Source organism: Pristiophorus japonicus, chromosome 11 (genome assembly GCF_044704955.1).
Source record: "Pristiophorus japonicus isolate sPriJap1 chromosome 11, sPriJap1.hap1, whole genome shotgun sequence".
In the NCBI taxonomy this organism is placed as follows: Eukaryota; Metazoa; Chordata; class Chondrichthyes; family Pristiophoridae; genus Pristiophorus; species Pristiophorus japonicus.
The window spans coordinates 218,092,622-218,120,587 of record NC_091987.1 but is presented as its reverse complement, the minus strand read 5'-3'; the positions used below and the strand labels follow the sequence as shown (position 1 = coordinate 218,120,587).

The following is a 27,966-nucleotide window of genomic DNA, read 5'->3' as shown; positions in this document are numbered from 1 at the left end:
TCTCTCTCTCTCTCTCTCTCTCTCTATCTATCTCTCTCTCTCTATCTCTCTCTCTCTATCTCTCTCTCTCTATCTCTCTCTCTCTATCTCTCTCTCTCTACCTCTCCGCAGGCGGTGTGAGCTAAGGCCAAACCTCTGCTTCCAGAAGCTTGTCAGGACGAGCCCCAAGGAACAACACCGCAGCCCTGAGACAGTTACATGGCCCCAAAACTGTCGCAACAACTAATGCCCTGAAGCTGAGCAAAACACTAGTTTTCCCAATAGTGTTGGATGTTAGTTACGGGCGCACTGTGTCAGAGACACAGTAAGAGCCTGGTCACATGCTCCTGTTATATCCGATTTAACGCGGCCGGGAAATGGCTGTGGGCCGAGACAGGATCTGATGGTTTGCCCACTTATCAGAACACTGCTCCACCATTCAATATATCATGGCTGATCTGATCTTGGCCTCAGCTCCACTTCCCCACCCACTCCCCATAACCCTCAACTCCCCTATTGTTCAAAAATCTGTCTATCTCCACCTTAAATCTATCCACAGCTCTCTGGGGTAGAGAATTCCAAAGATTCATGACACTCAGAAGAAATTCCTCCTCATTTCTGTTTATATGGGCAATCCCATATTCTGAAACTCTGCCCCTAGTTCGAGATTCCCCCATGAGGGGAAACATCCTCTCTGCATCCACCTTGTCAAGCCCCCTCAAAATCTTATGTTTCAATATGATCACCTCTCATTCTTCTCAACTCCAATGTGTATAAGCCATTTTTCCTCGTGTTATGCTGGCTTACCTGCTCTTCAGTTCCTCCATCTCCTCGCGGATTTTCTTGGTTTCCTCCCGGTACTGTTTGATCCGGCGCCCATCCTCCGCGATGTGGTCACTCTCCTGCTGCAGCTTGTTAATGAGGTAATCCTTAATGACCGACAGCGTGGCCGTGGAGTTATGGGCAAGTGTCTGAACAACTGGCGGCAAAACAGAGTGGCTGGAAAAGCTCATCAACACTCAACACAACCTCCACTCACCGGGGAGGCAGAATCCACAGCAGCTTGTCAAAGGGCAGTGGATCAGTATTTGAAAGGAAAAAATGTATAAAGGTGTGGGGGAAGGGCGGGGGATGGGCCGAGTGTCCTCGGTGAGTGGTGTGCAATTGTACCATTCTGTGAACACCATTTGCTAAACAAGTGATTAACCGTAAACTGGTTCAGGCAGAAATGTGCAGCATCCAGGCACGACAGGCCACAGACTGGGCCCTCTCCTCTCCTCTCCTCTCCTCTCCTCTCCTCTCCTCTCCTCTCCTCTCCTCTCCTCTCCTCTCCTCTCCTCTCCTCTCCTCTCCTCTCCTCTCCTCTCCTCTCCTCTCCTCTCCTCTCCTCTCCTCTCCTCTCCTCCGCTCCCCTCCTCTCCGCTCCATCCTCTCCCCTCCCCTCCTCTCCTCTCCTCTCCTCCCCTCCCCTCCTCCCCTCTCCTCTCCTCTCCTCTCCTCTCCTCTCCTCTCCTCTGACCATACAATTGCATTCCCCCATTTATTGTCCTGCGAATGTAAAGAATGGAAGTCAGTTGCTCCGACGACACAAACCTGCATTTCGAAGGTTTTAAAGGAGACTTTACGTTGACAGTAAACCTACACAGCACTGTGAACTAGTGAAGTGTGTCTGACAGGGGCTGGCCTAATCGGTGAGCAGTGTCTGCAGAACGCCACACGATATTTTTCTGCATTCATTGACTTGAGCGCACGTTTGATAATGTGCGAGCTTCACTTCGGTGGTTACTGAATGGTGGGAGATGTTTAAGTAAATACACACGTGAAGTACATTTACCCGGATTGTGTGTACGGCGTTTGACTAAACTCAGCGCAAGCGGCTAAAACCCTCTCACCCCCAGCCACAGCTGTGGCCTGTCAGTGACTCCTATTGGCCCAGGCTGCTGTGACCATCGATTGGCCCAGGCTGTGACCATCGATTGGCCCAGGCTGTGACCATCGATTGGCCCAGGCTGTGACCATCGATTGGCCCAGGCTGTGACCATCGATTGGCCCAGGCTGTGACCATCGATTGGCCCAGGCTGTGACCAACACAGCTTGGCCTTTGCAATCTGCCTTTCACTTGACTGGATTGGGAAGGGGTCTGGGACTGCGTCAATATTTGTCGGGAGGTCCCCCTCACAGTAAAATATGGAAATCAGAATTCAAAATGAATGATGTGAGCCACGCAGAGTTTAATCGGGCAGCTGGGCTGTGGGTGGGGCCAACAGACACGCGGGGCCCGATACGACTCGAGGGCCCAGACTTACCCAGCAAAGGGGGCATGAGGTTGTTCCTGTCGATGTGCCTCAGCACGCTGGTGATGTATTCCTTACAATCCTCCTCCTTCCGTGCAAAGTATCCCAGCGCCTGTTCCCACAGACAGGCCTCCTGATCACCGTACCGCTCACAAGTCTCAATCACCTTGGCATACTCGTCGTTCTGCATGTGATAGTGCATTATCTGCTGGTACCTGAGCCACACAGACAGCACTTAGTGTGGAATACAGCAGCGAGAGGCACAGACAGCGAGACACACACACAGTCCACCATCACTCCCCTCCAGTCAGCATTCTATTCAAGACCTGCCTTTCTTTAGCGCCTTCCACAAGGTCAGGATGTCCCAAAGCGCTTTACAGCCAATGAAATACTTTCGGAGTGTAGTCAATGTTGTAATGTGGGAAAAGCGGCAGCCAATTTGCGCACAGCAAGCTCCCACACACAACGTGATAATGCCCAGATAATCTGTTTTAGTGATGCTGGTTGAGGGATAAATACTTGTCCCAGGATCCCGGGGATAACTGCCCTGCTCTTCTTTGAAATCGTGTCGTGGGATCTTTTACATCCACCCGAGGGGGCAGACGGGGCCTTGGTTTAATGTTTTATCCAACAGACGGCACCTCCGACAGTGCAGCACTCCCTCAGATTTGCATTGGGAGTGTCAGTCTGGATTTGTGTGAAGTCTCTGGAGTGGGACGTGAACCCACGACCTTCTGACTCAGAGGCGAGAGTGTTACCCACTGAGCCCCGGTGGACACATTCTACCCACATCCCAAGACAGTCTGGTCAGCACCACACTCTGTCCATGGCCTTTCATGTGTTCAAATCCCTCCATGGCCTGGCCCCTTTCTATCTCTTAACCTCTTCCAGCCCTACAACCCTCCGAGATGCCTGCAGTCCACCAATTCTGGCCTCGTGTGTCCTTTCGTCCCATCACTGGTGGCAGTGCTTTAACCGTCCAGGCCCCAAGCTCTGGAATTCCCTCCCAAAACCTCTCTCTCCGCCTTTAAGACGCTCCGTTAAAAACTTATCTCCTTTACCAATGTCACTCCTCCCAATATCTCCTCTGGCTCTGTGTCAATTGTTGTCTGATTACGCTGCCGTGGGGCATTTTACCAGGTTAAAGATGCTATATAAATGCAAGTTGTTGTTCCATAAACCTGTACATCTGAGTTCAGTTACTCCACTGAGAATTTCACCGGTTAGGGAATATTTCTAATCCCTCTGATCCTACTTTAGAAAGGGATCTTATCTTGACAATGAATGGCGACCTCTCCCCCCCCGCCCCCCACGGTGACCGACCCGTGGCCCCCCCCCCTCTCGGTGACCCGTGGCGCCCCCCCCCCCTCTCGGTGACCCGTGGCGCTCCCCCCCCCCTCCCCCAAGGCTGCCTGGGTGCAGTGGCTCCAGTCACCTCTCACATTCTCCTTTCCTTATTCGCTATCTCTCCGCTAAAGAAAGCAACACAACCGTCTGCTCCCAGTCAGCCCGTGTAAAGTATAAAACCGTCGGTGCCTCTGTAACAGGCAAGGTGTGATCGCAATCCGCGTTGGGTACTCACAGCCGGCCCTGCTCGTACAGGTACAGCACTCCATCTTTGAAATTGTGCATCTGACACAGCACCAGGGCCTTGTCAAAGACGGCCTTAAACAATCCGCTCTTCAACAGGCTCATTGCCCCTTCCTGCAGCCGTTTCTTCACCTGATGGGGAATCGGAATAAAATCAGCCATTTAATACGGAGCGGGAGCCAGCGACAGACAGCGATTGTACCCCGACGTCCAGGGGAATTACCCATCCTCGCCCCCACCCTCCCCGGGGCCATGGTCCTCTCCCCCACCCTCCCCGGGGCCATGGTCCTCTCCCCCACCCTCCCCGGGGCCATGGTCCTCTCCCCCACCCTCCCCGGGGCCATGGTCCTCTCCCCCACCCTCCCGGGGACTCCCCTCCCCCTTCCCGGGGCCCTCGATCCCGCGCCACGCCTCACCCACCCGGGGCCATGGGCCTCCCTCCCCGGGGCCCGCCCTCCCCAGGGCTATCGACCTTCCCCCCCCCCACCCACTCTCCCCGGGGCCCGCCCTCCCCAGGGCTATCGACCTTCCCCCCCCCCACCCACTCTCCCCGGGGCCCGCCCTCCCCAGGGCTATCGACCTTCCCCCCCCCCACCCACTCTCCCCGGGGCCCGCCCTCCCCAGGGCTATCGACCTTCCCCCCCCCCACCCACCCACTCTCCCCGGGGCCCGCCCACCCCCAGCCACCCTCCCCAGGGCTATCGACCTTCCCCCCCCACCCATTCTCCCCGGGGCCCGCCCTCCCCAGGGCTATCGACCTTCCCCCCCCACCCACTCTCCCCGGGGCCCACCCCTCCCCCCAGCCACCCTCCCCAGGGCTATCGACCTTCTCCCCCCGGGGCCTGCCCTCCCCCAGCCACCCTCCCCCAGGGCTATCGACCTTCTCCCCCCACCCACTCTCCCCGGGGCCCGCCCCTCCCCCCGCCACCCTCCCCAGGGCTATCGACCTTCTCCCCCCGGGGCCTGCCCTCCCCCAGCCACCCTCCCCCAGGGCTATCGACCTTCTCCCCCCACCCACTCTCCCCGGGGCCCGCCCCTCCCCCCGCCACCCACCCCAGGGCTATCGACCTTCCCCCCCACCCACCCATTATCCCCGGGGCCCGCCCTCCCCCAGCCACCCTCCCCAGGGCTATCGACCTTCCTCCCCCCCCCACCCTCTCTCCCCGGGCCCCCTACCCCCAGCCACCCTCCCCACAATGTAGAAGAGAGCCCCATTGCCCAGTAGGAAACTGGGAAAAAATTTGTCAGGTGCACATCAGGGAGAGGCGAAGAGTTGTGACCTGTGGGTCCTCCTCGTGGGCCCAGTCCTGCAGCCGCAGTTCGAGCAGCGTGTCGTACACTCCCTGCGGGGAGTTAGCCTGCACCTCGATCATGTGCTCCAGGAACGCCTTCAGCTCCCGCGGGTTGTTGGCAAAAATCGAAATAAACTCCTCAGAATTCGCCTAAAAAAACAGGGAAACACGAGGCAAAGTTATGCTAAACTTTTATAAAACACTGGTTGGCCCTCAGCTGGAGGATTGTGTCCAATTCTGGGCACCGCAGGAAGGATGTCGCGGCCTTGGAGAGGGGGCCGGGGAGATTGAGCAGAATGGTCCCAGGGATGAGGGGCTTTCAGTGCGGTGGGGAGACTGGAGACGCTGGGGTTGTTCTCCTTGGAGCGGAGAAGGTTAAGGGAGGATTTAATCGAGGTGTTCAAAATCGTGAGGGGTTTTGATGGAGTAGATCGGGAGAAACTGTTCCCAGTGGCTGAAGGGTCAGTAACCAGAGGGCACATTTTTTTGTAATTGGCAAAAGAGACAGAGGGGAGTTGAGTATTTTTTTTTTTAAAACACAGCGAGTTGTTGTGATCGGGAACGCGCTGCCTGAAAGGGCGGTGGGAGCAGATTCAACAGTAACTTTCAAACAAGGAATTGGAGAAATACTGGAAAAGGAGAAATGTGCCGGGCCATGGGGAATGAGCCGGCACAGGTTTGATAGGCCGAATGGGATCCTCCTGTGCTGCAGCGTCCTATGATATGGAGGGAGGATGGGAGGGGCCTGTGCCCGGTGCCGTACCTTGTCCTCGTATCTGCCGACGGGCTCTCTCTCGGCCGGGGGCTCTCCGCTGGGTCGGTAGTTCGTGCAGAGGATCTTCAGCAGTTCGGTGGTTTCGTCCTTCGCGTGATGCATCAGCGTTTTCCCGTATTTCTTCATGTTCCTCTCCGCCTGGTCGAAGGGCAGCTTCCCGATGTAGTGCAGGGCCTCCTGGTAGTTCTGTGAACAGAGGAAACAATTCCAACTAGGAGCCAAACCCCCGGTGCATGAGCTTGGAGGGGAAGAGAGAGATTTTAGAAGCAAGGGAACATTTTATCCTGAAACAGAACCGTGCGAGTTATAATGTACCTTGTATTCTACAAGGATTCTACATCTCATATCAAGCACACGGATTCTGGACCCTGGCAGAGAAAGAGTTAAAATACCGGGTAGGAACAGGACGTGGATACTCAGCCCCTCGAGGCTGCTCCAGCATTCAATCAGATCATGGCTGATCTGTATCAACTCCATTTCCCTGCCTTTGCTCCGTATCCCGATACTCTTCTCCAACTAAAATCTGTCGATCTGTCTTGAAAGCTCCAATTGACCCCCAACCTTTTGTGGGGGGAGAGTTTTCCAGATGTGTACTATCCTTTCTTCAAAGTCTTCCTGATTTTGCTCTGACGGCCGACCTCTAATTTTAAGATTATATGTCCTTGTTATTGATTCCCCCACCAGGGGACTAGTTGCTCTCTATTTACCCCACAACTCCTTTAATCACCTTGAACAGCTCACTGAGGTCACCTTCGCCACTCGAGGCAATACAATCCTCATCTGTGCAACCAGTCCTTAGTAATTTAACCCTTTTAGCTCCGGTATCATTACAAGAATGGTAGCATAGTGACAATGTTACTGGGCCAGTAATCCAGGGGCCTGGACTAATGATCCCGAGACGCGAGTTCAAATCCCACCGCGGCAGCTGGGGAATTTAAATTCAGGTAATTAAATAAATCTGCAATAAAAAGCTAGTATCAGGAATGGTGACCATGTAACCATCGGGTTGTCGTAAAACCCATCTGCTTCACTAATGTCCTTCAGGGAAGGAGATTTGCCGTCCTTACCCGGTCTGGCTGATGTGTGACTCCAGACCCACAGCAATGTGGTTGACCCTTAACTGCCCTCTGAAATGGCCTGACGCAAGCTACACAGGCTCACCACCATCTTCTCGAGGGCAATTAGGGATGGGCAATAAATGCCGGCCTTGCCCGTGATGCCCATGTCCTGTGAATGAATTAACAAAGCATTCTGGTGACTCTGCACTGCTCCCCCTCCAAGGCCAATATCTCCTCCCTGGGGTTTGACCGAGGTTCTGTACAACTCGTGTCCTCCCCTTTGTATTCCAGCCCCTCGGGATAAACACAGCGCGACTGTACAGAGGAAGGAGCAGCTGACCACGTGGAAAGGCCGACCTTGATATCCTCGAGCTGGATCTTGAGGTACCACTCGTGGTGGAAGTGTTTATCGGCCAGGTAGACAGCGTGTCTGTAGTAACCCGCCTGGCGCAGCACCTTGATGGCAGTCTCAACATCAAAATGGACCTCGCTCTCACTGGTCTGGGATAGAAGGGGATAAAGAACAGGTCAACAGGCAAAGGTCAATCCCAATACTCAGCTTCACTGCCATTTATAACTTTAAAAAGACTTGCATTTCTATAGCGCCTTTCACGATCTCAGGACGTCCTAAAGTGCTTTACAGCCAACGAAGTACTTTTTGAAGTGTAGTCACAGTTGTAATGTCTTTCACAGGTAGGTGCGGGGCCCGGGAGGGGGGGGGGGGAGCGAGGTCAATGCGGGGCTGGGGTGAGGACGGGACGGGTGGGGGCCAGGACAGGATTGGGGGTGGGGGGGTGGAGGTCGGTGCAGGCCCAGGGAGGAGGGGGCCGGGGTCAGTGCGAGGGGCGGGTTAGTGCGGAGGAAAGAGAACGAGGTGACGTTTACCTTGATGAACTCCTCGAGTTTGGAGCTGTCCTTGAGCTTGGTGTAACAGTTGAGGAGAAGTGTAGTGTGGTCCTCATTGGCCAGCGACTGGCGGTGCAAGGCCTGCAGGTAGGCCGTCAGGTTGTGGATCCGCTGAGCATCCAGAAACTTGCGTATCACGTAGGACGGCTCCAGCTTCCCGATCGTGCTGTGGGGGGGGGGGGAGAAGAAGAGATTTACCGGTGTGAAAGAAACCACGTGCCCACAAACCCGACTGGTTCAGCTCGCACCGTGACTGTGCGACATGTACTTCCCCGCCCCCGCCCAGAGGGCAGAGGCGGAGCTGGGTTTGTCAGGTCGGGGGGAGGAACTCGAGCTTTGGCCGATTTGGCAGGACTGGGACCGAGTTGGGAACTGGGGAGTGCTGACCATCTGGTTCAAAGGCCGGCCACAGAACTACACGGATCCGGGGCCAAAGTCCGGCCACAGAGGTTCCTGGCAGCGAATGGGAGGCAGCCTCCATTCGGTTGACCACAATATTTGGGGGAGGGCAGTCATGACCTGTCGCTGGTCACGCCCCTGCTGTCAGGCAGCAATCCATGCTGGGGCACTGGTCCACACGTACCCATTGCTGGGGCACTGGTCCACACGTACCCATTGCTGGGGCACTGGTCCACACGTACCCATTGCTGGGGCACTGGTCCACACGTACCCACTGTTGGGGCACTGGTCCACACGTACCCACTGCTGGGGCACTGGTCCACACGTACCCACTGCTGGGGCACTGGTCCACACGTACCCATTGTTGGGGCACTGGTCCACACGTACCCATTGCTGGGGCACTGGTCCACACGTACCCATTGCTGGGGCACTGGTCCACACGTACCCATTGCTGGGGCACTGGTCCACACGTACCCATTGCTGGGGCACTGGTCCACACGTACCCATTGCTGAGGCACTGGTCCACACGTACCCACTGCTGGGGCACTGGTCCACACGTACCCATTGCTGGGGCACTGGTCCACACGTACCCATTGCTGGGGCACTGGTCCACACGTACCCATTGCTGGGGCACTGGTCCACACGTACCCATTGCTGGGGCACTGGTCCACACGTACCCACTGCTGGGGCACTGGTCCACACGTACCCATTGCTGGGGCACTGGTCCACACGTACCCATTGCTGGGGCACTGGTCCACACGTACCCATTGCTGGGGCACTGGTCCACACGTACCCATTGCCCTACAGCACCTTGGCCAAGGGCTGATCTGTGCGATAAGACAACTCGTGTCAGGAGGATATTTGCCTGCGGTGGGCAACACAGCCACGCCCGATCATGTTTGCCACACACTCATGCACTCTCCAGCAGGAAACACTGGATGGTGATCAGTCTCATTGAGCCACCAGAGGTGGTGAGCAGAGTGCGGAGGGCAATTCTGTGCCACTTACTGAGCATTTCTTAAGCCCCTGTCGGAAGGAACTGCTTATCCACGTTGGGCCCGAGGATCACCCCTCCCCCGTTAGGACCCCAAGTGTGCGGCCCACACACCTACCGGATGTACTGCTGTATGGCCCCATCGTGATCCCCCTTCACGTACAGGTGGTCACCGTATTGCCGGAAGATCTCCGCCAGCCCGTCGTTGTCCAGGTGCTGGCTCTTTGCCAGGTTGATGGCCATAACAAACAGGTTCTTCTTAAACAACATCTGTCAAACACCAAAGATGCCTGATTAACTTGTGTTTATTGCATGGACACTGCACAATATTGTACTTCAATGCAGCCGGGAGGATCGCTCCAGGTTAGTTACTGAATACACAAGTTTCACCTTCACACATGTTCAGGATCAGCTGATAACCAGAGGCCCATCTTCAGCACTTGGAATGCTGCATCCAATACACAACCGTGCCATTATCCTCAATCAAACCAACAATCTACATTGTAGTTATGGATTTACTTGAAAAGGCATTTCTCCCTATTTGACCTGTCTTCCAGAATGTAAACTGACCTCCCCCAATTAAAGAGGCAGATTGAGCCCCAGTTCAATGCCTCAATCGAAGTACTGCCCCTCCGACAGTGCGGCGCTCCCTCAGTACTGCCCCTCCGACAGTGCAGCGCTCCCTCAGTACTGCCCCTCCGACAGTGCGGTGCTCCCTCAGTACTGCCCCTCCGACAGTGCGGCGCTCCCTCAGTACTGCCCCTCCGACAGTGCGGCACTCCCTCAGTACTGCCCCTCCGACAGTGCGGCGCTCCCTCAGTACTGCCCCTCCGACAGTGCGGCGCTCCCTCAGTACTGCCCCTCCGACAGTGCGGCGCTCCCTCAGGTACTGCCCCTCCGACAGTGCGGCGCTCCCTCAGTACTGCCCCTCCGACAGTGCGGCGCTCCCTCAGGTACTGCCCCTCCGACAGTGCGGCGCTCCCTCAGTACTGCCCCTCCGACAGTGCGGCGCTCCCTCAGTACTGCCCCTCCGACAGTGCGGTGCTCCCTCAGTACTGCCCCTCCGACAGTGCGGCGCTCCCTCAGTACTGCCCCTCCGACAGTGCGGCGCTCCCTCAGTACTGCCCCTCCGACAGTGCGGCGCTCCCTCAGTCACTGCCCCTCCGACAGTGCGGCGCTCCCTCAGTACTGATTGGGATTGTTAGCCCAGATTAGCTCAATTTCTGGAGTGGGTCTTTTTTACATAACATAAGAATTAGGAGGAGTAGGCCATGCGGTCCCTTGAGTCTGCTCCGCCATTCAATGAGATCACGGCTGTAATTTCTGGGGTGTGAGCGTTGCTGGCAAGACCGACATTTATTGCTCAGCTTGAACTTGCCCTCAGGTGGTGCTGAGCCTGCTTTGAGTGGCTGGTACAACGGAGCGTCTAGCTGGGCACATCAACCACGTTGGTGTGGGACTGGAGTCACGTATAGGCCCAGATCGGGTAAAGACAGCAGATTTACAATCATGGAACATACAGCACAGGTGGTGGCCATTCGGCCCATCGTGTCTGTGCCGGCTCTTTGGTGATCCGATTACTCCCTCTCCCCTGCTCGTTTCCCACAGCCCTGCTATTTAATTCCCTTCAAGTATTTATCCAATTCACTTTGGAGTGAAATCTTGTATATCATTTCTCTGTCAGTAGCTGATTAAATGTCATCGACAGCACGGAAATGGAGACAGCAGCAGAGTGTCGGTTCAGATTGAAAAGGTTCCTCAGGGGCAGTGTAGTGGTTATGGTACTTGACCAGCAACCCAAAGATCAGAAGATAATATCTCACCATGGCAAGTTGTGAAATTCGAACATTTCTGGGTTGGCAACAGGAAGAGAATTGCGACTTCCAGATTCAGGAACTCTGCCTCATGGCTCTTCCAACTTCGCACACCACGTGCTCGATGCTCGCTCGCTGAAGCAACTTCGCGAGGCACTGAGTTGTAGAAACAAGTGCTGCCAGAAGGCCGAGTACCGCTTTCTCTGGGCAGGCAGAAATCACCGTTACCTCTGGAGTACGCTCTACTTTCATCAACATGCTGCTCCTTAGGTGAGGGATATGATGTTAATGTTCTCATCCAGTTTTGCATCTCCTTCCCTAAAGGGCATCAGTGAACCAATCCGACAGCTTCATGGTCACTTTTACTGAGACTAGCTTTTTATTTCCAATTACTGAATTCAAATTCCTAAAAGTGTCCTGGTGGGATCAGACCTCACATTCTCTGGATTATTGGTCCAGCAACAGCCACGACACCACCAGGCCCCGAACTCAGATGGGACAGCACTGTACCCGAGCCACGCTGGCACGACACGTATTGAGCAGATTGTACGGGGGCCTCTGTAAAATATACACCATCAGCCGCTGCTACCACGAGTCTCGCCCTCCCAGTGCCCCTCCCTCGCCTCGCCCCGCCCCTCCCTCGCCCCGCCCCCCCTCGCCTCGCCCCGCCCCCTCTCGCCTCACCCTGCCCCCCTCGCCTCGCCCTGCCTCCCCTCGCCTCGCCCTGCCTCCCCTCGCCCCGGCCCCCCTTGCCCCGCCCCACCAGTACCTCCAGCTTTGTCTGCGTATCCTTCTCCTGCAGGATGCTGATTTTCCGATCGCTGGTCAGCACGTAGAGCGAGCCCCACTCGGCCAGCACGTCCACGATGTCATCGAAGGCGGCCGTGTAGGCGATGAACTTGTTATCCAGGTCATAGATGGTCAGGATCTGCTTCTCCGGGGACTGCCCATCACTGCCAACCAAATCTGTCCTGGGAAAGCAGCAGTGAGCGTTGAGTCAGACAGTGAGGGGCACTCCCAGCTCAGACCCTCTGCCATCGAGTAAGTCAAACAATTCCACCCAGGAACAAAAACACTTGCAATTTGTTTCTCTGATTGTGGTCACAGGCCCAGACCCTGTACAATGAGCTGGTGCCAGAGTGGGGCTTGAACCTACAGCCCTTTTAAATTCATTCTCGGGATCATAGAACGGTTACAGCACGGGAGGCCATTCATCCCGTCGAGCCCGTGCCGGCTCTCTGCAGGAGCACCGCAGCCAGTCCCACTTCTCCGCCCTTTCCCCACAGCCCTGCAATTTTTTCTCTTTCAGGTACTTATCCAATTCGCTTTTGAAAGCCGCGATGGAGTCTGCCTCCACCACCCTCTCGGTGCATTCCCAATCCGAACCACTCACTGCGTAAAAACGTTTTATATGAAATCACCTTTGGTTCTTTTGCCAATCACCTTAAATCTGTGTCCTCTGATTCTTGACCCTGCCACCCATTGGAACAGTTTCTCTACCTACTCTGCTGGACCCCTCATGATTTTGAAATGTGGGCACTGTTGGTAAGGCGGGCATTTATTGCCCATCCCTAGTTGCCCTGAGCAGGCAGTGCGAGACCTTCTTTGACCCGCTGGCATTGGATTGATACAACGGATTGGCAAGTTTCCTCTCTGATCCCATACAATCCCACCCATCGTTGTGTAACTTGTCCCGAGGACCAATGACAGCAGTCCGCGGGCCTCTCCCCCTGGCCTCCCTCCGCAGTGCCCCAGCCGAGTCCTGCAATTCACAATCGGACACTTGACCTGCCTGTGACCTCCGCACGCTGTGTGTAACATGTTCAATTTCTAAACTCCATTCACTCTGCTCTCCTCACGATGCACAAACCAGGAGATGCTACGATCGGGACACAGCCCTTGTACAGCACGGATCTCCAGCCCAGAATGGGCTAAGGCCCCACCTACATTTTGGATGTTCAGGGAACCGTTTAAAACGGAGTCTAGTCAGTGAACAGAGCCAAACCTCAGAGCGGTCACGAGGTCAGCGGGGAAGGGGAAGAGAAGTCCCTCAATGGCGTAACAGGAGGCACATTTCTTAGTCGGGGTTTAGTCACAGCTTTACTCTAACCCCGTGCTGTACCTGCCCTGGGAGTGTTTGATGGGACAGTGTAGAGGGAGCTTTACTCTATATCTAACCCCCTGTACCTGCCCTGGGAGTGTTTGATGGGACAGTGTAGAGGGAGCTTTACTCTGTATCTAACCCCGTGCTGTACCTGCCCTGGGAGTGTTTGATGGGACAGTGTAGAGGGAGCTTTACTCTGTATCTAACCCCGTGCTGTACCTGCCCTGGGAGTGTTTGATGGGACAGTGTAGAGGGAGCTTTACTCTGTATCTAACCCCCTGTACCTGCCCTGGGAGTGTTTGATGGGACAGTGTAGAGGGAACTTTACTTCCACGTGAGGGATTTGAATTCTCACTTGATTCCAAACTCTCTCCTGCAGTCGACCTTTATGAGAGGATTATTATTTTCTAAATGAATGGGTGACTGACTGAAGCCCAATGATAAGCTCCCCCCCTCGGACAGGATATGAATAAGCTTCATACTTTGGGATCTTCCTTTCCTTGGAGACGATGATGAGGTACCCGCGGTACCAGTGAACGATCTGCTTCTGCCCATCGAAGGCGAAGCAGGGGCCTCGCTCGTCGGGCTGGTACAGGTACACACAGTCGTCACCCGCCACAATCAGCTGGTTGTCCTGCGAGGGGTCGCAGAGTGCCGAGCAGTGCAGGCTGCAGCCGTGGTTATCCAGCTCCACCCCCGGGAAATCCTTCACCGACACATTGTACGACTGCAAGAGAGGGAGAGAGTCAGAGCAAGGAACTTGCATTTCTACAGCATCTTCCACAACCTCCGGACGTCACAAAGTGCTTCACAGCCAGACGACTGCTCATAATGTGGTCACTGCTGTATTGTGGGGAACTGCACGCAGCAAGATCCCACAAACAGCGATGTGATAATGACCAGATCATCTGTTTAGTGATGTTGGTTAAGGGATAAATATTGGCCGAGGTCCTCCAATAGTGACCGCAAGGACAGGACAGGACCTCAGTTTAGCGACTCATCCGACAGTGCAACACTCCCTCAGTACTGCCCCTCCGACAGTGCAACACTCCCTCAGTACTGCCCCTCCGACAGTGTGGCACTCCCTCAGCACTGCCCCTCCGACAGTGCTGCACTCCCTCAGCACTGCCCCTCCGACAGTGCAGCACTCCCTCAGCACTGCCCCTCCGACAGTGCAGCACTCCCTCAGCACTGCCCCTCCGACAGTGCAACACTCCCTCAGTACTGCCCCTCCGACAGTGCAGCACTCCCTCAGCACTGCCCCTCCGACATTGCAACACTCCCTCAGTACTGCCCCTCCGACAGTGCGGTGCTCCCTCAGCACTGCCCCTCTGACAGTACGGCACTCCCTCAGTACTGCCCCTCCGACAGTGCGGCCCTCCCTCATCACTGCCCCTCCGACAGTGCGGCACTCCCTCAGTACTGCCCCTCTGACAGTGCGGCGCTCCCTCAGCACTGCCCCTCCGACAGTGCGGCCCTCCCTCATCACTGCCCCTCCGACAGTGCGGCACTCCCTCAGTACTGCCCCTCCGACAGTGCGGTGCTCCCTCAGCACTGCCCCTCCGACAGTGCGGTGCTCCCTCAGTACTGCCCCTCCAACAGTGCGGCGCTCCCTCAGTACTGCCTCTCCGACAGTGCGGCACTCCCTCAGTACTGCACTGGGAGTGTCAGCCTGGATTTTGTGCTCAAGTCTCTGAGAGTGGGACTTGAATCCATGCCCTTCTGACTCAGAGATGTGAGTGCTACACACTGAGCCACAGCTGATACCTTGGAGAGAAAACAACACCGAGGGGGAAAGTGAATGGGGTGTGAGGGAAGATGATGAGAGAACACAAGATGGCTAAAACGGTAAAGAAATGTATTGTTCACTGTGTAAAATGTAGCTCCCGAACAGGCTGGACCTCCCCGAGCTGCACTTGCCGCCAGCTCGCAGTCAGGTGACCAATCTCTGAGAGGGCCAGGAGGGCAGCGAGCCAGACATCACCGCGCGGGCGATTTCCAGCCAGAGTCCCTGGGACGGACGGGATCAGGAGAAGGAACCCAGGCGGATTATTCGCCCTTTGATAGTCCGGAGATGCCAAGATTCTGCACACAGCTGCTGCCTTGGTTAACTTGGCACAGGTCAAAGATCAATCCTGAGTCTGTGTGGCTCAGTTCCACACAAAACAGTTCGTTCCTCAACTATTGCACCTGGGAAAGAACTGCTTTGCTCCGTCAGTCCGCCTCCCGGTGCATGGTTAGTGTGTGTGAACGATGGAGCTGACAACCCGCCCATCCTCAGTCCCACTGTCGGGATGCGATTTCAGCTGAACCCCCTCCTGTGGGCGATGGGGAGGGGCTCATGTGTTTGCTTGGCATTTACCGCACTGCAAACGTAATGTAAAAATAACACACCCACCCACCTTGACATTCTCCGTAGTAACCACGAAGAGATAAGTCTGTTTCCCAGCCTGTTGGAAGCCGAGGCCAGTGATGGGGTAGGTCCCCTCCGGTATAACATCGGTCTTGCTGTGTCTGTCGCGAGTGATGTCCCCTTTCTTCAGGACAACACTACCGTCCGTGAACCCTGCGGAGAACAGAGAGTGAGGCGAATGGCAGTGATACCATTATGGGGACGCTGGATTAGTACACGAGGGAGAAAGGAATAGAAGGATATGGTGATGGGGTGAGATGAAGAGGGGTGGGAGGAGGTTGGTGTCGAGCATAAACCTCGGCACGGTTTGTATTGCAAATCCTGTGTCATTCTATGTAACAGGAAGAAATCCTGACTTTCCAACAGGGAGAGTCTCTGAAAGATTGTGAACTTAAGAAACTGGTCAGTTTTTGCGCGGGATAAAATGATGTATCTGTGAGCAGATGCAACACCCCATGAGCTCCATAGGACATGTTACCCAGGTCATCCCCGGGTCTGTGCTCAGCGAGGGGACCTCAGCTCGGCTGAGTGAGTGAGGAGTGCCCAGGCGGGGGGGAGCGGGCAGGGGGCCCGGGAGGAGGGAGCGGGACTGGCCCCGGGTGGAGGGAGGGAGCGGGGGGGGGGGGGGGGCAGGTGGAGGGAGTGGGGGTGGGGGGCCCCGGGCAGAGTGAGCGGGTCTCAGTCAGCGAGCAGCGGTTTGGGACTGGCGATTACCGATTGCCATGTAGTTGAGGTTTTCATGGACGGTGAGGCATGAGACTTCCATGGGCTTGTTTCCTGGAATTGCGGAAAATATCCGTGTGCAGAGAGGATTCCCACTGCCATCGCGCTTCTCCAGATTCCAGACCTTCACCTGCAACATAAAGAAAAACAAAATACGAAGGATGAGACCCGGAGAGCTCAGGGTTTACTGGGAATTCAACTTTGATCGACTCCCATCAGCTCAAATCGGCAGAATTCCTGCACCGATCGGAATGGCTCTCGGAGAGCTGGAGCTCAGTGCACAAATACCGAGGCCTCTCCCGGGCAGGGCACAGGCTCACGTCCGTACTGAGGCTTTCTCCAGCCAGGCTGAAGCAGATTGTTCCTATTAGACCATGGACAGATTCTCTGCCTCCATATTCTCCCCATCACTAATGTCTCATTCTTCCTGGTGCCATTTCCAGACTCCACTATTACAATGCTCTCCTGTTGGACTCCCATCCTCTATAAACCTCAGCTTATCCAGGACTCTGCTGCTCACCCATCAGCCCCATCCTCTTTCAACACTCACACCTCCAATTTAAAATTCTCATCCTCGTGTTTAAACTGTTAATGGCCGCACCCTGATGGTTTCTAAGCTGTCCCAGCCAGACAACCCCTCCCCGAACACACACTTCATCGCCTCCCCCCCCCCCACAATCCCACCATTGGCTGGGTGCCATATTCTAGTATTCCCTCCCTAAACCTCTCCTCGTTTTAAGAACCTCCTTAAAACCCACCTCTTTGACCAAGTTTCTGATCACACCCAACATCATTTTTGGGACAGTGTCCATTTTTATGCCTCTGTGTAGCACCTTGCAATGTTTTTCCATGTTGAAGGTGCTATATAAATGCAACTGAATTAGTGACTCTCGACCAGTGTACCAGCACTACTGTCCTTCGCCCCAGTGCCCGGGCTCACCCTTACCCTGCCCCAGTGCCCGGGCTCACCCTTACCCTGCCCCAGTGCCCGGGCTCACCCTTACCCTGCCCCAGTGCCCGGGCTCACCCTTACCCTGCCCCAGCGCCCGGGCTCACCCTTACCCTGCCCCAGCGCCCGGGCTCACCCTTACCCTGCCCCAGTGCCCGGGCTCACCCTTACCCTGCCCAAGCGCCCGGGCTCACCCTTACCCTGCCCCAGTGCCCGGGCTCACCCTTACCCTGCCCCAGTGCCCGGGCTCACCCTTACCCTGCCTCACCCTTACCCTGCCCCAGTGCCCGGGCTCACCCTTACCCTGCCCCAGTGCCCGGGCTCACCCTTACCCTGCCCCAGTGCCCGGGCTCACCCTTACCCTGCCCCAGTGCCCGGGCTCACCCTTACCCTGCCCCAGTGCCCGGGCTCACCCTTACCCTGCCCCAGTGCCCGGGCTCACCCTTACCCTGCCCCAGTGCCCGGGCTCACCCTTACCCTGCCCCAGTGCCCGGGCTCACCCTTACCCTGCCCGGGCTCACCCTTACCCTGCCCCAGTGCCCGGGCTCACCCTTACCCTGCCCCAGTGCCCGGGCTCACCCTTACCCTGCCCCAGTGCCCGGGCTCACCCTTACCCTGCCCCAGTTCCCGGGCTCACCCTTACCCTGCCCCAGTGCCCGGGCTCACCCTTACCCTGCCCCAGTGCCCGGGCTCAGCCTTACCCTGCCCCAGTGCCCGGGCTCACCCTTACCCTGCCCCAGTGCCCGGGCTCACCCTTAACCTGCCCCAGTGCCCGGGCTCACCCTTACCCTGCCCCAGTGCCCGGGCTCACCCTTACCCTGCCCCAGTGCCCGGGCTCACCCTTACCCTGCCCCAGTGCCCGGGTTGAGCAGGTGCACACGGACAGCACGAGGGCAGCTTAAGGCTGACGCCGCCCATCCCGCGTCCAGACCCCGCCAACAGGCTCTCGCATGAACGGCCACTTGGGTGAGACAGAGGGATCGGCGGGAACCTGCTCCCCAAGAGTCAGGGCTCTCAGGAGGAGTGAAGAGAAAATTGGACAGGGACAGGGTGAAAGGAAAGATTTTGTTTTAAATAGTTTACTTGTCGCTTGTTTTGAGGTTAAATTCAACAATTGTTTGGGTTTCTCCTCGCTCGATATTCACAGGGTGTCTGGGTTGTGGTCAGCCAACGGCACTGAGGACCAGTGAAAGACTTGCATTTCTACAGCCTCAGGTCGTCTCAAAGCGTTTTACAGCCAATGAAGTACTTTTGGAGTGTAGTCACTGTTGATGGGAAATGCAGCAGCCAATTTGCGCACAGCAAGCTCCCACAAACAGCAATGTGATAATGACCAGATAATCTGTTTTTGTTATGTTGATTGAGGGATAAATATTGGCCCCAGGACACCGGGGATAACTCCCCTGCTCTTCTTCAAAATAGTGCCATGGGATATTTTATATCCACCTGAGAGGGCAGACAGGTCTTTGGTTTAACGTCTCATCTGAAGGACGGCACCACCGACAGTGCAGCGCTCCCTCAGTGCTGCCCCTCCGACAGTGCAGCGCTCCCTCAGTACTGCCCCCCCTCAGTACTGCCCCTCCGACAGTGCAGCGCTTCCTCAGTACTGCTCCTTCAACAGTGCAGCACTCCCTCAGTACTGCCCCTCCGACAGTGTGGCGCTCCCTCAGTACCGCCCCTCCGACAGTGCAGCGCTTCCTCAGTACTGCTCCTTCAACAGTGCAGCACTCCCTCAGTACTGCCCCTCCGACAGTGCAGCGCTTCCTCAGTACTGCTCCTTCAACAGTGCAGCACTCCCTCAGTACTGCCCCTCCAACAGTGCAGGGCTCCCTCAGTACTGCCCCTCCAACAGTGCAGCGCTACCTCAGTACTGCTCCTTCGACAGTGCAGCACTCCCTCAGTACTGCCCCTCCGACAGTGCAGCGTTCCCTCAGTGCTGCATTGGAGTGTCAGCCGAGATTTATGTGTTCAAGTCCCTGGAGTGGGACTTGAACCCACAACCTTCTGACACAGAGGCGAGAGTGCTACCAAATGAGTACTCTGGGTGATCAGTCACCATTAATCTCGTACAATGAACTGTGGCATTCAATCCACATTCAATCCCAGCCCTGCCGGCCGATTAACCAGGTTTATGTCACTCACCAGCGGGTTAATCCCTGGCTCATCCTCTCCCACGGAGACCAGGATGCTGTGCTGTTTGAGCTGGTACAGGTGTGTAACTCGCAGCTTGTACGCCTGGAATGAGCTGAACTGCAGAGTCCGCGACAGGAACCAGATATTGCCCTCAATATGTGCTCTACCGTTAAGGAACTCAGTCATTATAATCTTTGCAAAACTAATAGCTACTGGCGAATGGAACAGGCGAGGAGGCGAACTTCACAAAACAGGTCACAAATAATCATCAAAACTAATCACAATCTGAAAATGTAACACTCTCACTAGCAACTATCCGACAGCACAGACACCTCAAAAGACAGCGATGCAGTTTGCAGATGGCTTCAGGAATGAAGATCCCCTCGACTACAGATCCGAACCCCAGCATCCATTTACAGCTCCTCTCGCCCCATCTTGTGTTTCTTTACTTGCCCCATTAACATCTCCTTGTGCCTCACACCATCATCCCTTCTGTCATTTACTCTCCCCTCCCCTCCCACCTTTCCAGCCCCGACATTTGATTAAAACCCTTTACATCTCTAACTTTTGCTTTTATCCCTCGGTTACTGTTCAAAACAAGTTGGAGTGCCCCGGCCCCGGCCCCGGCCCCATTCAGGGAATGTCATCTCGCCCTGGGGCGGGGAAGGAGCTGATCTGGGGGAGGGGGGAGATTTATCCCCAGTGTCCAGGCCCCGGGGTGCCTCCCTGACTGGGCCCCGAGCCCCGAGCTCCGGTGAAGGATATCCCCGAGCACCAGGCTGCCTCTGCCGCTGGTGCAGACGCTGAAGGCCGAGTCCCCGGGGCAGCGGAAGGTCCGGGCCGGCTCCCCGCGTTCCTTCAGCGGCTCCTTGTCGAAGAACACGAAGCGCCGCCATTGCAGGAAGGCGGCCATCTTGCGGCCGTCACATGATCGCCGGCCGGCGTCATGTGACTCCCCTTAAAGGGACCGCGGCCCCCCGGGCCCGTGGTCACCTGACTGGCCAAACTCTGCCCACAAGGTAGCCCCAATGAGCTTGTCTAATCAGAGAGTGAATTTTATCATTCAGCCCCGGGACGTGGGCATCGCTGGCATTTATTGCCCGTCCCTCGTTGCCCCGAGAAGGTGGGGTGGGAATGGGCCGCCTTCTTGAACCGCTGCAGTCCGTCTCGTCGCTTTTGAGTGGAATGGAGTGGCTCCCTCGGCCACTTCAGAGGGCAGTTAAGAATCAACCACATTGCTGTGGGTCTGGAGCCACATATAGGCCAGACCGGGTAAGGGCGGCAGATTTCCTTCCCTAAAGGACATCAGTGAACCAGATGGGTTTTTACGACAATCCGGTAGTTTCACAGTCACCATTACAGATTATTTATTTATTTAACTGAAGTTAACTTCCCCAGCTGCCGTGGGATTTAAATTCTTGTCCCTGGATCAATAATCCAGGTCTCAGGCTTACTAGTCCAGTAACTTAACTATGGTACTGTACCCAAGGTGGCGGTCGTTGTTTGAACCACAGGTAACGCTTTTCACAAAACAGTGTCTTGCTCAGCCATTTTAGAGAGCAGTTAAAAATCAACCACATTGTTATGGGACTGGAGTCACATATAGGCCCGGACCAGGTAAGGGCAGCAGGTTCCCTTCCCTAAAATGGGTTTTTAACGACAATCTGAAAGCTTCATGGTCACTTTTATTGAACTTTGTTTTCTATTTCTAGATCTTGTTAAAATTGAATTTAAATTCACAAACTGAATTTCGGTGTCTGAAATTGAGTTGAAAAATGCCCGTGGAGAAACCAGCTTCCAAGACAGGCGCCAAGAAAACCGTGAATAAGAAGCGGAGAGAATTGAGGAAAGTCTCTCGTCGCCAGGCGTATAAAGATCTCATGTATTATCATAGCTTTCCCTGCCTTGTTTACCAAAATAGTCAGTTATAAAATATAGTTTTTATTGGTTCTCAGGACGAGGTGGTTGTGGACCTTTGTGGTTTTACAACTAAGTGGTCACTTCAAAGGCATTGAGAGTCAAGACTCGTGCACCAGACTGGGTAAGGGTGGTGGGTTCCATGTGCCTGTAGGACATGCATGAACCAGCTGTGTTTTTACAACAATCTGGCAGCTTTCATGATTATATTTTCCTGGTGAGGGCCCACAATTACATGATTTACCATGATGGGATTTATGGTCTATTAGCATAACCAGTACACTATTATACTCGTTGACTATATGTTGCAAACTATATTATAACATTTAAGCAGCTCAGAGTATTTTGTGCAAATATTACCAGTTGTTGTGGATTAGCAGATAGGATGAGTGGCTGTAATAAGTTTATATATCAGCAGCAACTTGAGCTAATTCGCAGATAAGCATCAGACTGAAACTTGCTGCTCAGTAACAAGTACCCTGTGCTGCATGTGAAATACAATCTGTCAATCAGAGTTTAAGGTCGAGTAACCAGGTACCGGCTTTGTGCTGTAGAAAAGTTCTTTAAAATAACTCAAACTCCAGCTGAACGATGGAAACATTTTCAGACAAGAGTTTATGACAGATTGTTATAGTCCACATGAGGCAAATCAAAGCTGCAAGGTTAAACAGACCAAAGCTTTTAACGTTTGAATTCGGGCACCAGTTACAAAGAATAGACAAAGCAACTGCCCCGGACTAGAATCTAGCCTCTTGCGCATCCCCGATTTTAATCACTACAGCATTTGCGGCTGTGCCTTCAGCCGCCGAGGCCCCAGTTTTGGAATTCCCTCCCTAAACCTCTCCACCTTTTTCCTCCTTTAAGACACTCCTTAAAACCTACCTCTTTCTGCACTAATATCTCATGTGGCTCAGTGTCAAATGTAGTTTGATAACACTCCTGTGAAGCACCTTGGGACGTTTAACTGCATTAAAAGTGCTTTTTTAAATGCAAGCGGTTGTTGTTGTGTTCACCACACACAGTCTGCGGACCAAGTGTAACCCAGGACTCCAGTGTGCAACTCTCACTAGATACAAGTGACTTAGGCAGTTGAGATTTTGAACGCAGTAACACTGATTCAGCCCATACACTTCCACCCCCAACGTGGCTCCGTTAAAAAATCTTAAAATAATTGCACACTCACTTCAAGTTTTTTAGAAAAGCTTTGTATTTAAATTGCTCTGCATCTCACTGGACAAAATACAATTACAATCGGTGTGTCAGTCATCTTCTGTTGTCCAACTCTTGGTAACGTGGCATAAATGAACAATGGAGGTCTATGAAATCAGCCTTGCCCTCCATTCATCGAAAGACCCCAAGGCACGAACTGCTCCCTGAACCGCTCCCTGAACCTCGGAAGCTTTCAAAATATTTCCAGTGAAAATTTTAAACCGAAACTTGGATGAAGGGACCGAGTGTAATGTAGCCAAGTTTGCTGATGATACAAAGATGGGTGGGAAAGCAAATTGTGAGGAGGACACAAAAAATCTGCAAAGGGATAGAGACAGGCTAAGTGAGTGGGCAAAAATTTGGCAGATGGAGTATAATGTAGGAAAATGTGAGATTATTCACTTTGGCAGAAATAATAGAAAAGCAAATAATAATTTAAATGGAGAAAAATTGCAAAGTGCTGGAGTACAGAGGGACCTGGGGGCCCTTGTGCATGAAACACAAAAAGTGAGTATGCAGGTACAGCAAGTAATCAGGAAGGCAAATGGAATGTTGGCCTTTATTGCAAGTGGGATAGAGTATAAAAGCAGAGAAGTCCTGCTACAACTGTACAGGGTATTAATGAGGCCACACCTGGAGTACTGCGTACAGTTTTGGTTTCCGTATTTAAGGAAGGATATACTTGCATTGGAGGCAGTTCAGAGAAGGTTCACTAGGTTGATTCCGGAGATGAGCTGGTTGACTTATGAAGATAAGTTGAGTAGATTGGGCCTATACTCATTGGAGTTCAGAAGAATGAGGTGATCTTATTGAAACATAAGATAATGAGGGGGCTTGACATGGTGGAGGCAGAGAAGATATTTGCACTCATAGGGGAAACTAAAACTAAGGGACATAGCCTCAGAATAAGGGGCCGCCCATTTAAAACTGAGATGAGGAGGAATTTTTTCTGAGGGCTGTAAATCTATGGAACTCTCTGCCCCAGAGAGCTGTGGAGGCTGGGTCATTGAATATATTTAAGGTGGAGATAGACAGATGTTTGAGTGATAAGGGAGTAAAGGGTTATGGGGAGCAGGCAGGGAAGTGGAGCTGAGTCCATGATCAGATCAGCCATGATCTTATTAAATGGCGGAGCAGGCTCGAGGGGCTGAATGGCCGACTCCTATTTCTTATGAAAAGATGTCTCTGCCTCCTAACCGACATGCAGTCATTAAAACCGTCTCCTACAGGAGGTTTGTTTGTGCAATCATCAGACTGAGCCAAGAGATCTGGAACAGCGATAAGCAACTCTTGAAAAAAATAAACAGGAAAATGAGTATTTTTAAAAAATCTACTAGAATTTTAATTAACATGTATCCAGGTTAGGCTTCCCAATGGGCTGGAGAGAGGTGGAATATTCCTGCTAACTTAGTCGGAGTTGATATAAATAATCTAAATAACACTTTCTCTTTCAAGGGCGCCCGGCACTGGGAGTCTCCAATGTTACAACTCCTTCCATAGAAGACCCTGCTCCCCCGGGGGAGGGGCCGGGCGACCTCCCTGCTCCCCCGGGGGAGGGGCCGGGCGACCTCCCTGCTCCCCCGGGGGAGGGGCCGGGCAACCTCCCTGCCCCCCCCACACATGCCTTTTAGAACAAACTGTTTACATTCATGCGGTACGATGCACGAGTCAGCTGCCAGTCTGTACTGCTACTGGTAGAGCAGAGGATAGAAAGCAAAGACCCAGAATTAGTCGAGAGATAGTTGATGCTGTAATGGAGGACAGGGAAAAAGACTGTTGGTTGTTTTGGATGGGTGAGGTAGGCAGGTCACGTTTACCCTTCAATCAGACGGAAGTTAATCCACACAGACAAGTCCCTTGGTCTCAGCCTCCTGGTCAAGCTCATGTCCCATTAGTGTTGAGGTGTGTTCACATGTACAGGCAGAGAATGAAGAGCAAAAGGTCACATCAGATCAAGCAATTAGGGGTGTTGTGTGCAACAGCGCTGTTACAAAACCACTCACTGCCTAGGTGGTAGCGGAGGCATTCATTGCTATAAAAAAAGATTCATATAGTCCATCCTCATTTTAGCGGAAATTAAATAAACCAATTTCACGAACTAGGCAAGCGGTAAATCAAACCTGGAACACTAGGTTCGAGGAAACTTTTGCTGTAATGCAGAAGCCCATTTAACAGCAGGTACTGATTAGGTTTAGGAGTGATAGCCATTTTAACTGGGAAAATTCCCAACCGGCCCACTGCCTCCATGGCGGAGACCCACAGCCTGGGGCAGAAATAACAACACCAAACGAATGAGCTAGCATCACCCAGCATGGTCTGAGTGTGTGTGGGGGGTGGGGGGGGGAAAAAAAAAGAGTACAGGGAGATATGGGGGTGGAGACTGGTAGATGGGGGCGGGGACACAGGACAGATGACTAAAGGACTGAGTGCAGGCAAGGAGGACACGGTACTGGAAGAATGTGGGACCATTAATGGCCCGAGAGCAGAGAGCGACGTGCAGTCTCACTTCCATCACAGGTCTGTGGAGCTCAGTTATGGCAGGAGGAGTCAGCCAGCGGCAAATTCAGAAAAATAAAAAAGTTTTATTGGGGAGAGGGAACAACAGTTCAGATAAACATAACTGGTAGGGACACGATGGAGTCTTGCTGAGTGTGGCTGTTTGAGGGCTTGGACAGACTGACATTCGAAACATTAGTCAATGACCACTGACCACAAGCACAAGTTCACACTGATTCCCGATGCACACTCTCACCTCGTGGCAGCTTCTGCGCCAACCTCATTATTAGAATAGAAGAAATTTTATTTTCTTTAAATTTTATTTTTTGAAATTATACATTCGATAAAGCTCCAAAAGCAGGGGGAAACCCACTTGGAATAATGTAACCTACAACATAAACAGTACTGAGGCACCGACCTCCAGTAAGTTCAAGTACAGTCCAAACCACAGTAGTGGTCACCTGTGCATCGGGTGAGATTAGCTCTCAAACCATCACCTAGGAAAAGGGCAAAAGCAGAGACCCCCAGATATTTCCCCATAATTAAACTGGAAACAAGTCACCATTCACTCTCTCCTTCAGCAAACTAGGTGCAGTTTAAGGAAACCACTCCCTTGCAAAATAATAAATAGGTGTCGGACAGAGTCAGACTGCAAGTCCGGGCCAGTTCAGGTGCATTTTCCCCTCAGGCTTTAATTTCAGTCACAGGCTCAATGCTTGGCCCTGGGAGTGGACACTCAAAGAACAAACTTAATTATTGCCATTAAATACCAACACACATCACAGACCAGAAGCAGCATTTTTACACACCGATGCCCGATTGGTAACTGCTATTGGCCGTCACGAGGCAGGAATCCGAGCAGAGAGTAAAACAAGGAGAAATGGAACCCCTCTGCAGTCACATTTAGTATCCAGCGGCTGTACAGTGATTAACGCCAGCTCCCAATACCAGAGACGGCCAGCTCGGAAATCGCAACTCTGCCAGTCGCCTCAGCAACAGCTTCTCAGAGCGAGCGAGTGCCTTTAGGGTTCCACTGTTCTAACTCATTTTAAGAAACAAAATTGAAGTGTACAACAAGCAGGATGGATAATTTGAGGGCCAGTTTGTCACTGACAGAGCAGCACATACACTAGGGAATGTCACAATAGGGGCTTCACCATAAACTGTGAAGCTAAAGCAGTGTTGATTACCTTGCCATCTTGTTATTATTGCCACAATATCGCCCCCCACACCCCCAGGCACAGCACAGCTGAAGTTTGCAGAAGTGGTTTTATTCCACGTTTTTGAGCAGAGTTCAATATATTTTTTTTTAAACTTCATCGAGGACGGGCATGCCAGTGGACAGAGCTGGACGGTGACCCAGATTGAAGCACTGGATTGATTATGAATCCTGACTGCACCACACAACACGAACTGGAGTCAGAATCAGAGTGCCAGTGGCTGTTTCAGGAAAACAACGGACTCGCGACATTAGACAGGATCCGACAGCAAGGGTCAGAGAACAAACACTTGAAGCCCTGCGTCTGCCCCGAGCCCTATGCCCAGCAAGGCTGTAGGGTAGAGCGACAGCGAATTCACTGAGTTGCCCGCCGCCATTCTGGATTAATTTGGCGTTTGTAGCCCGTCAATGTTGCAAGAGTTTTCACCGAAAGCAGTGCCGCATGACCAGGACTCCTCCACACCAGAAAGCCAAGGTTCCGAGCCGAGCCGGTGGTACCCCCTCGCCCTGCATTCCACTGGGGGAGGGAGGAGAGTGTTAGCAGGGGGAGAACCACACCTCTGACCCTCCCTGCTGGTGGCTTATGAAGGCCCGTTTACAGCAGCCTGGGTAGGCATGTAGCGGATGGCATACTGTGAGGCAGGAGGTTCCCCTGTGTAATGTGATCCTACCCCCACTGCTCCCCCTCCCCCCACAGACCCTGCCAACCTATTTTTAAAGCTACATGTCCAGCCCTGGAATGGGCTCCAGTGCTGTTAAATGTTGATTTAATGGATGCAACCCCCACTCCCCCCGAGCTGAAAATTTAAAGCAAAATTAACATACTTCAATTCAGTGCAATAAGTTCACTCAAACATTTAAAAAACAAGGGAGGGAAGAGACGACAGGAACAAAAACAAATACACTCGGCAATTAGTCAGGAAGTGTTTAAATCCCTTTGAACATCACCATCCTTCCTGCAAACACTGCCTCCTGCTGGTCACTAAACGCGGTTTGAACAGTACCTGGGATTACAAGTAAAACTCTCCAACAAAGTCCATCACAGGGAAATCCAGTTTAAAAAAAAATGAAATGTACACCTCTGCTCCAAGTCACATGTCACCGTTCTGTTAAATTATGGCAAAGTGGTCCATTACATAAAAAGTAATGTCATATAAATAGAGGTGCTGGACCCTGGAGGGGTTACAATTCATCCGAAGGGTGTTTGTCTGGCTTGCTTTCTGGTTTCCTCTCAGCTGTACCTGGAAGAACAATCTTTATTAAATACATAAACTAATGCAAGGAGCAAAATACAGTGGAACATTGATGTTATATATATATATATATATATATTTTTTTTTTTTAACGAGAATGGTCCCAGGGATGAGGGACTTCGGTTAATGTGGAGTGACTGGAGAAGCTGGGGATGTTCTCCATGGAGCAGAGAAGGGGAGCAGTGAAGGTTAAGGAGGAGATTTGATAGAGGTGTTCAAAATCATGAATGGTTTTCAGAGGGTAAATAAGGAGACACTGTTTCCAGTGACAGGAGGGCCGGTAACCAGGGACACCGATTTAAGGTGATTGGCACAAGAACCAGAGGCGAGATGAGGAAACTTTTTTCCCACAAATGTACAAACACAGCAAGTTGTGGTGATCTGGAACGCACTGCCTGAAAGGCTGGTGGAAGCAGTTTCAATAATAACAGTGAATTGAAAAAGAAAGA

The 27,966-nt window shown here is 53.2% G+C and overlaps 2 protein-coding genes across 4 annotated transcripts in view; both read right to left on the bottom strand.

The window, feature by feature from the left end:
* Nucleotides 1-20,351, bottom strand: part of vps11 (VPS11 core subunit of CORVET and HOPS complexes) — a 23,905-nt gene extending 3,554 nt beyond the window's left edge. The window contains 14 exon segments of the mRNA XM_070894559.1: nucleotides 787-958; nucleotides 2,286-2,488; nucleotides 3,856-3,995; nucleotides 5,144-5,305; nucleotides 5,919-6,116; nucleotides 7,346-7,489; nucleotides 7,874-8,060; nucleotides 9,406-9,557; nucleotides 11,871-12,072; nucleotides 13,688-13,932; nucleotides 15,608-15,771; nucleotides 16,333-16,471; nucleotides 19,433-19,581; nucleotides 20,189-20,351. Coding sequence (XP_070750660.1) covers nucleotides 787-958; nucleotides 2,286-2,488; nucleotides 3,856-3,995; nucleotides 5,144-5,305; nucleotides 5,919-6,116; nucleotides 7,346-7,489; nucleotides 7,874-8,060; nucleotides 9,406-9,557; nucleotides 11,871-12,072; nucleotides 13,688-13,932; nucleotides 15,608-15,771; nucleotides 16,333-16,471; nucleotides 19,433-19,581; nucleotides 20,189-20,336 — 2,405 coding nt within the window. The 5' untranslated portion in view covers nucleotides 20,337-20,351.
* A 5,360-nt stretch (nucleotides 20,352-25,711) lies between these two features.
* Nucleotides 25,712-27,966, bottom strand: part of hyou1 (hypoxia up-regulated 1) — a 44,089-nt gene continuing 41,834 nt past the window's right edge. For all 3 annotated transcript variants that reach the window (XM_070894558.1, XM_070894556.1, XM_070894557.1), the window contains exon 25: nucleotides 25,712-27,505. Coding sequence is in view for 2 of the 3 variants with exons in the window: in XM_070894556.1 (XP_070750657.1) it covers nucleotides 27,447-27,505 (59 nt within the window). In the remaining variant the exon portion in view is untranslated. The remainder of the gene's footprint in view (nucleotides 27,506-27,966) is intronic.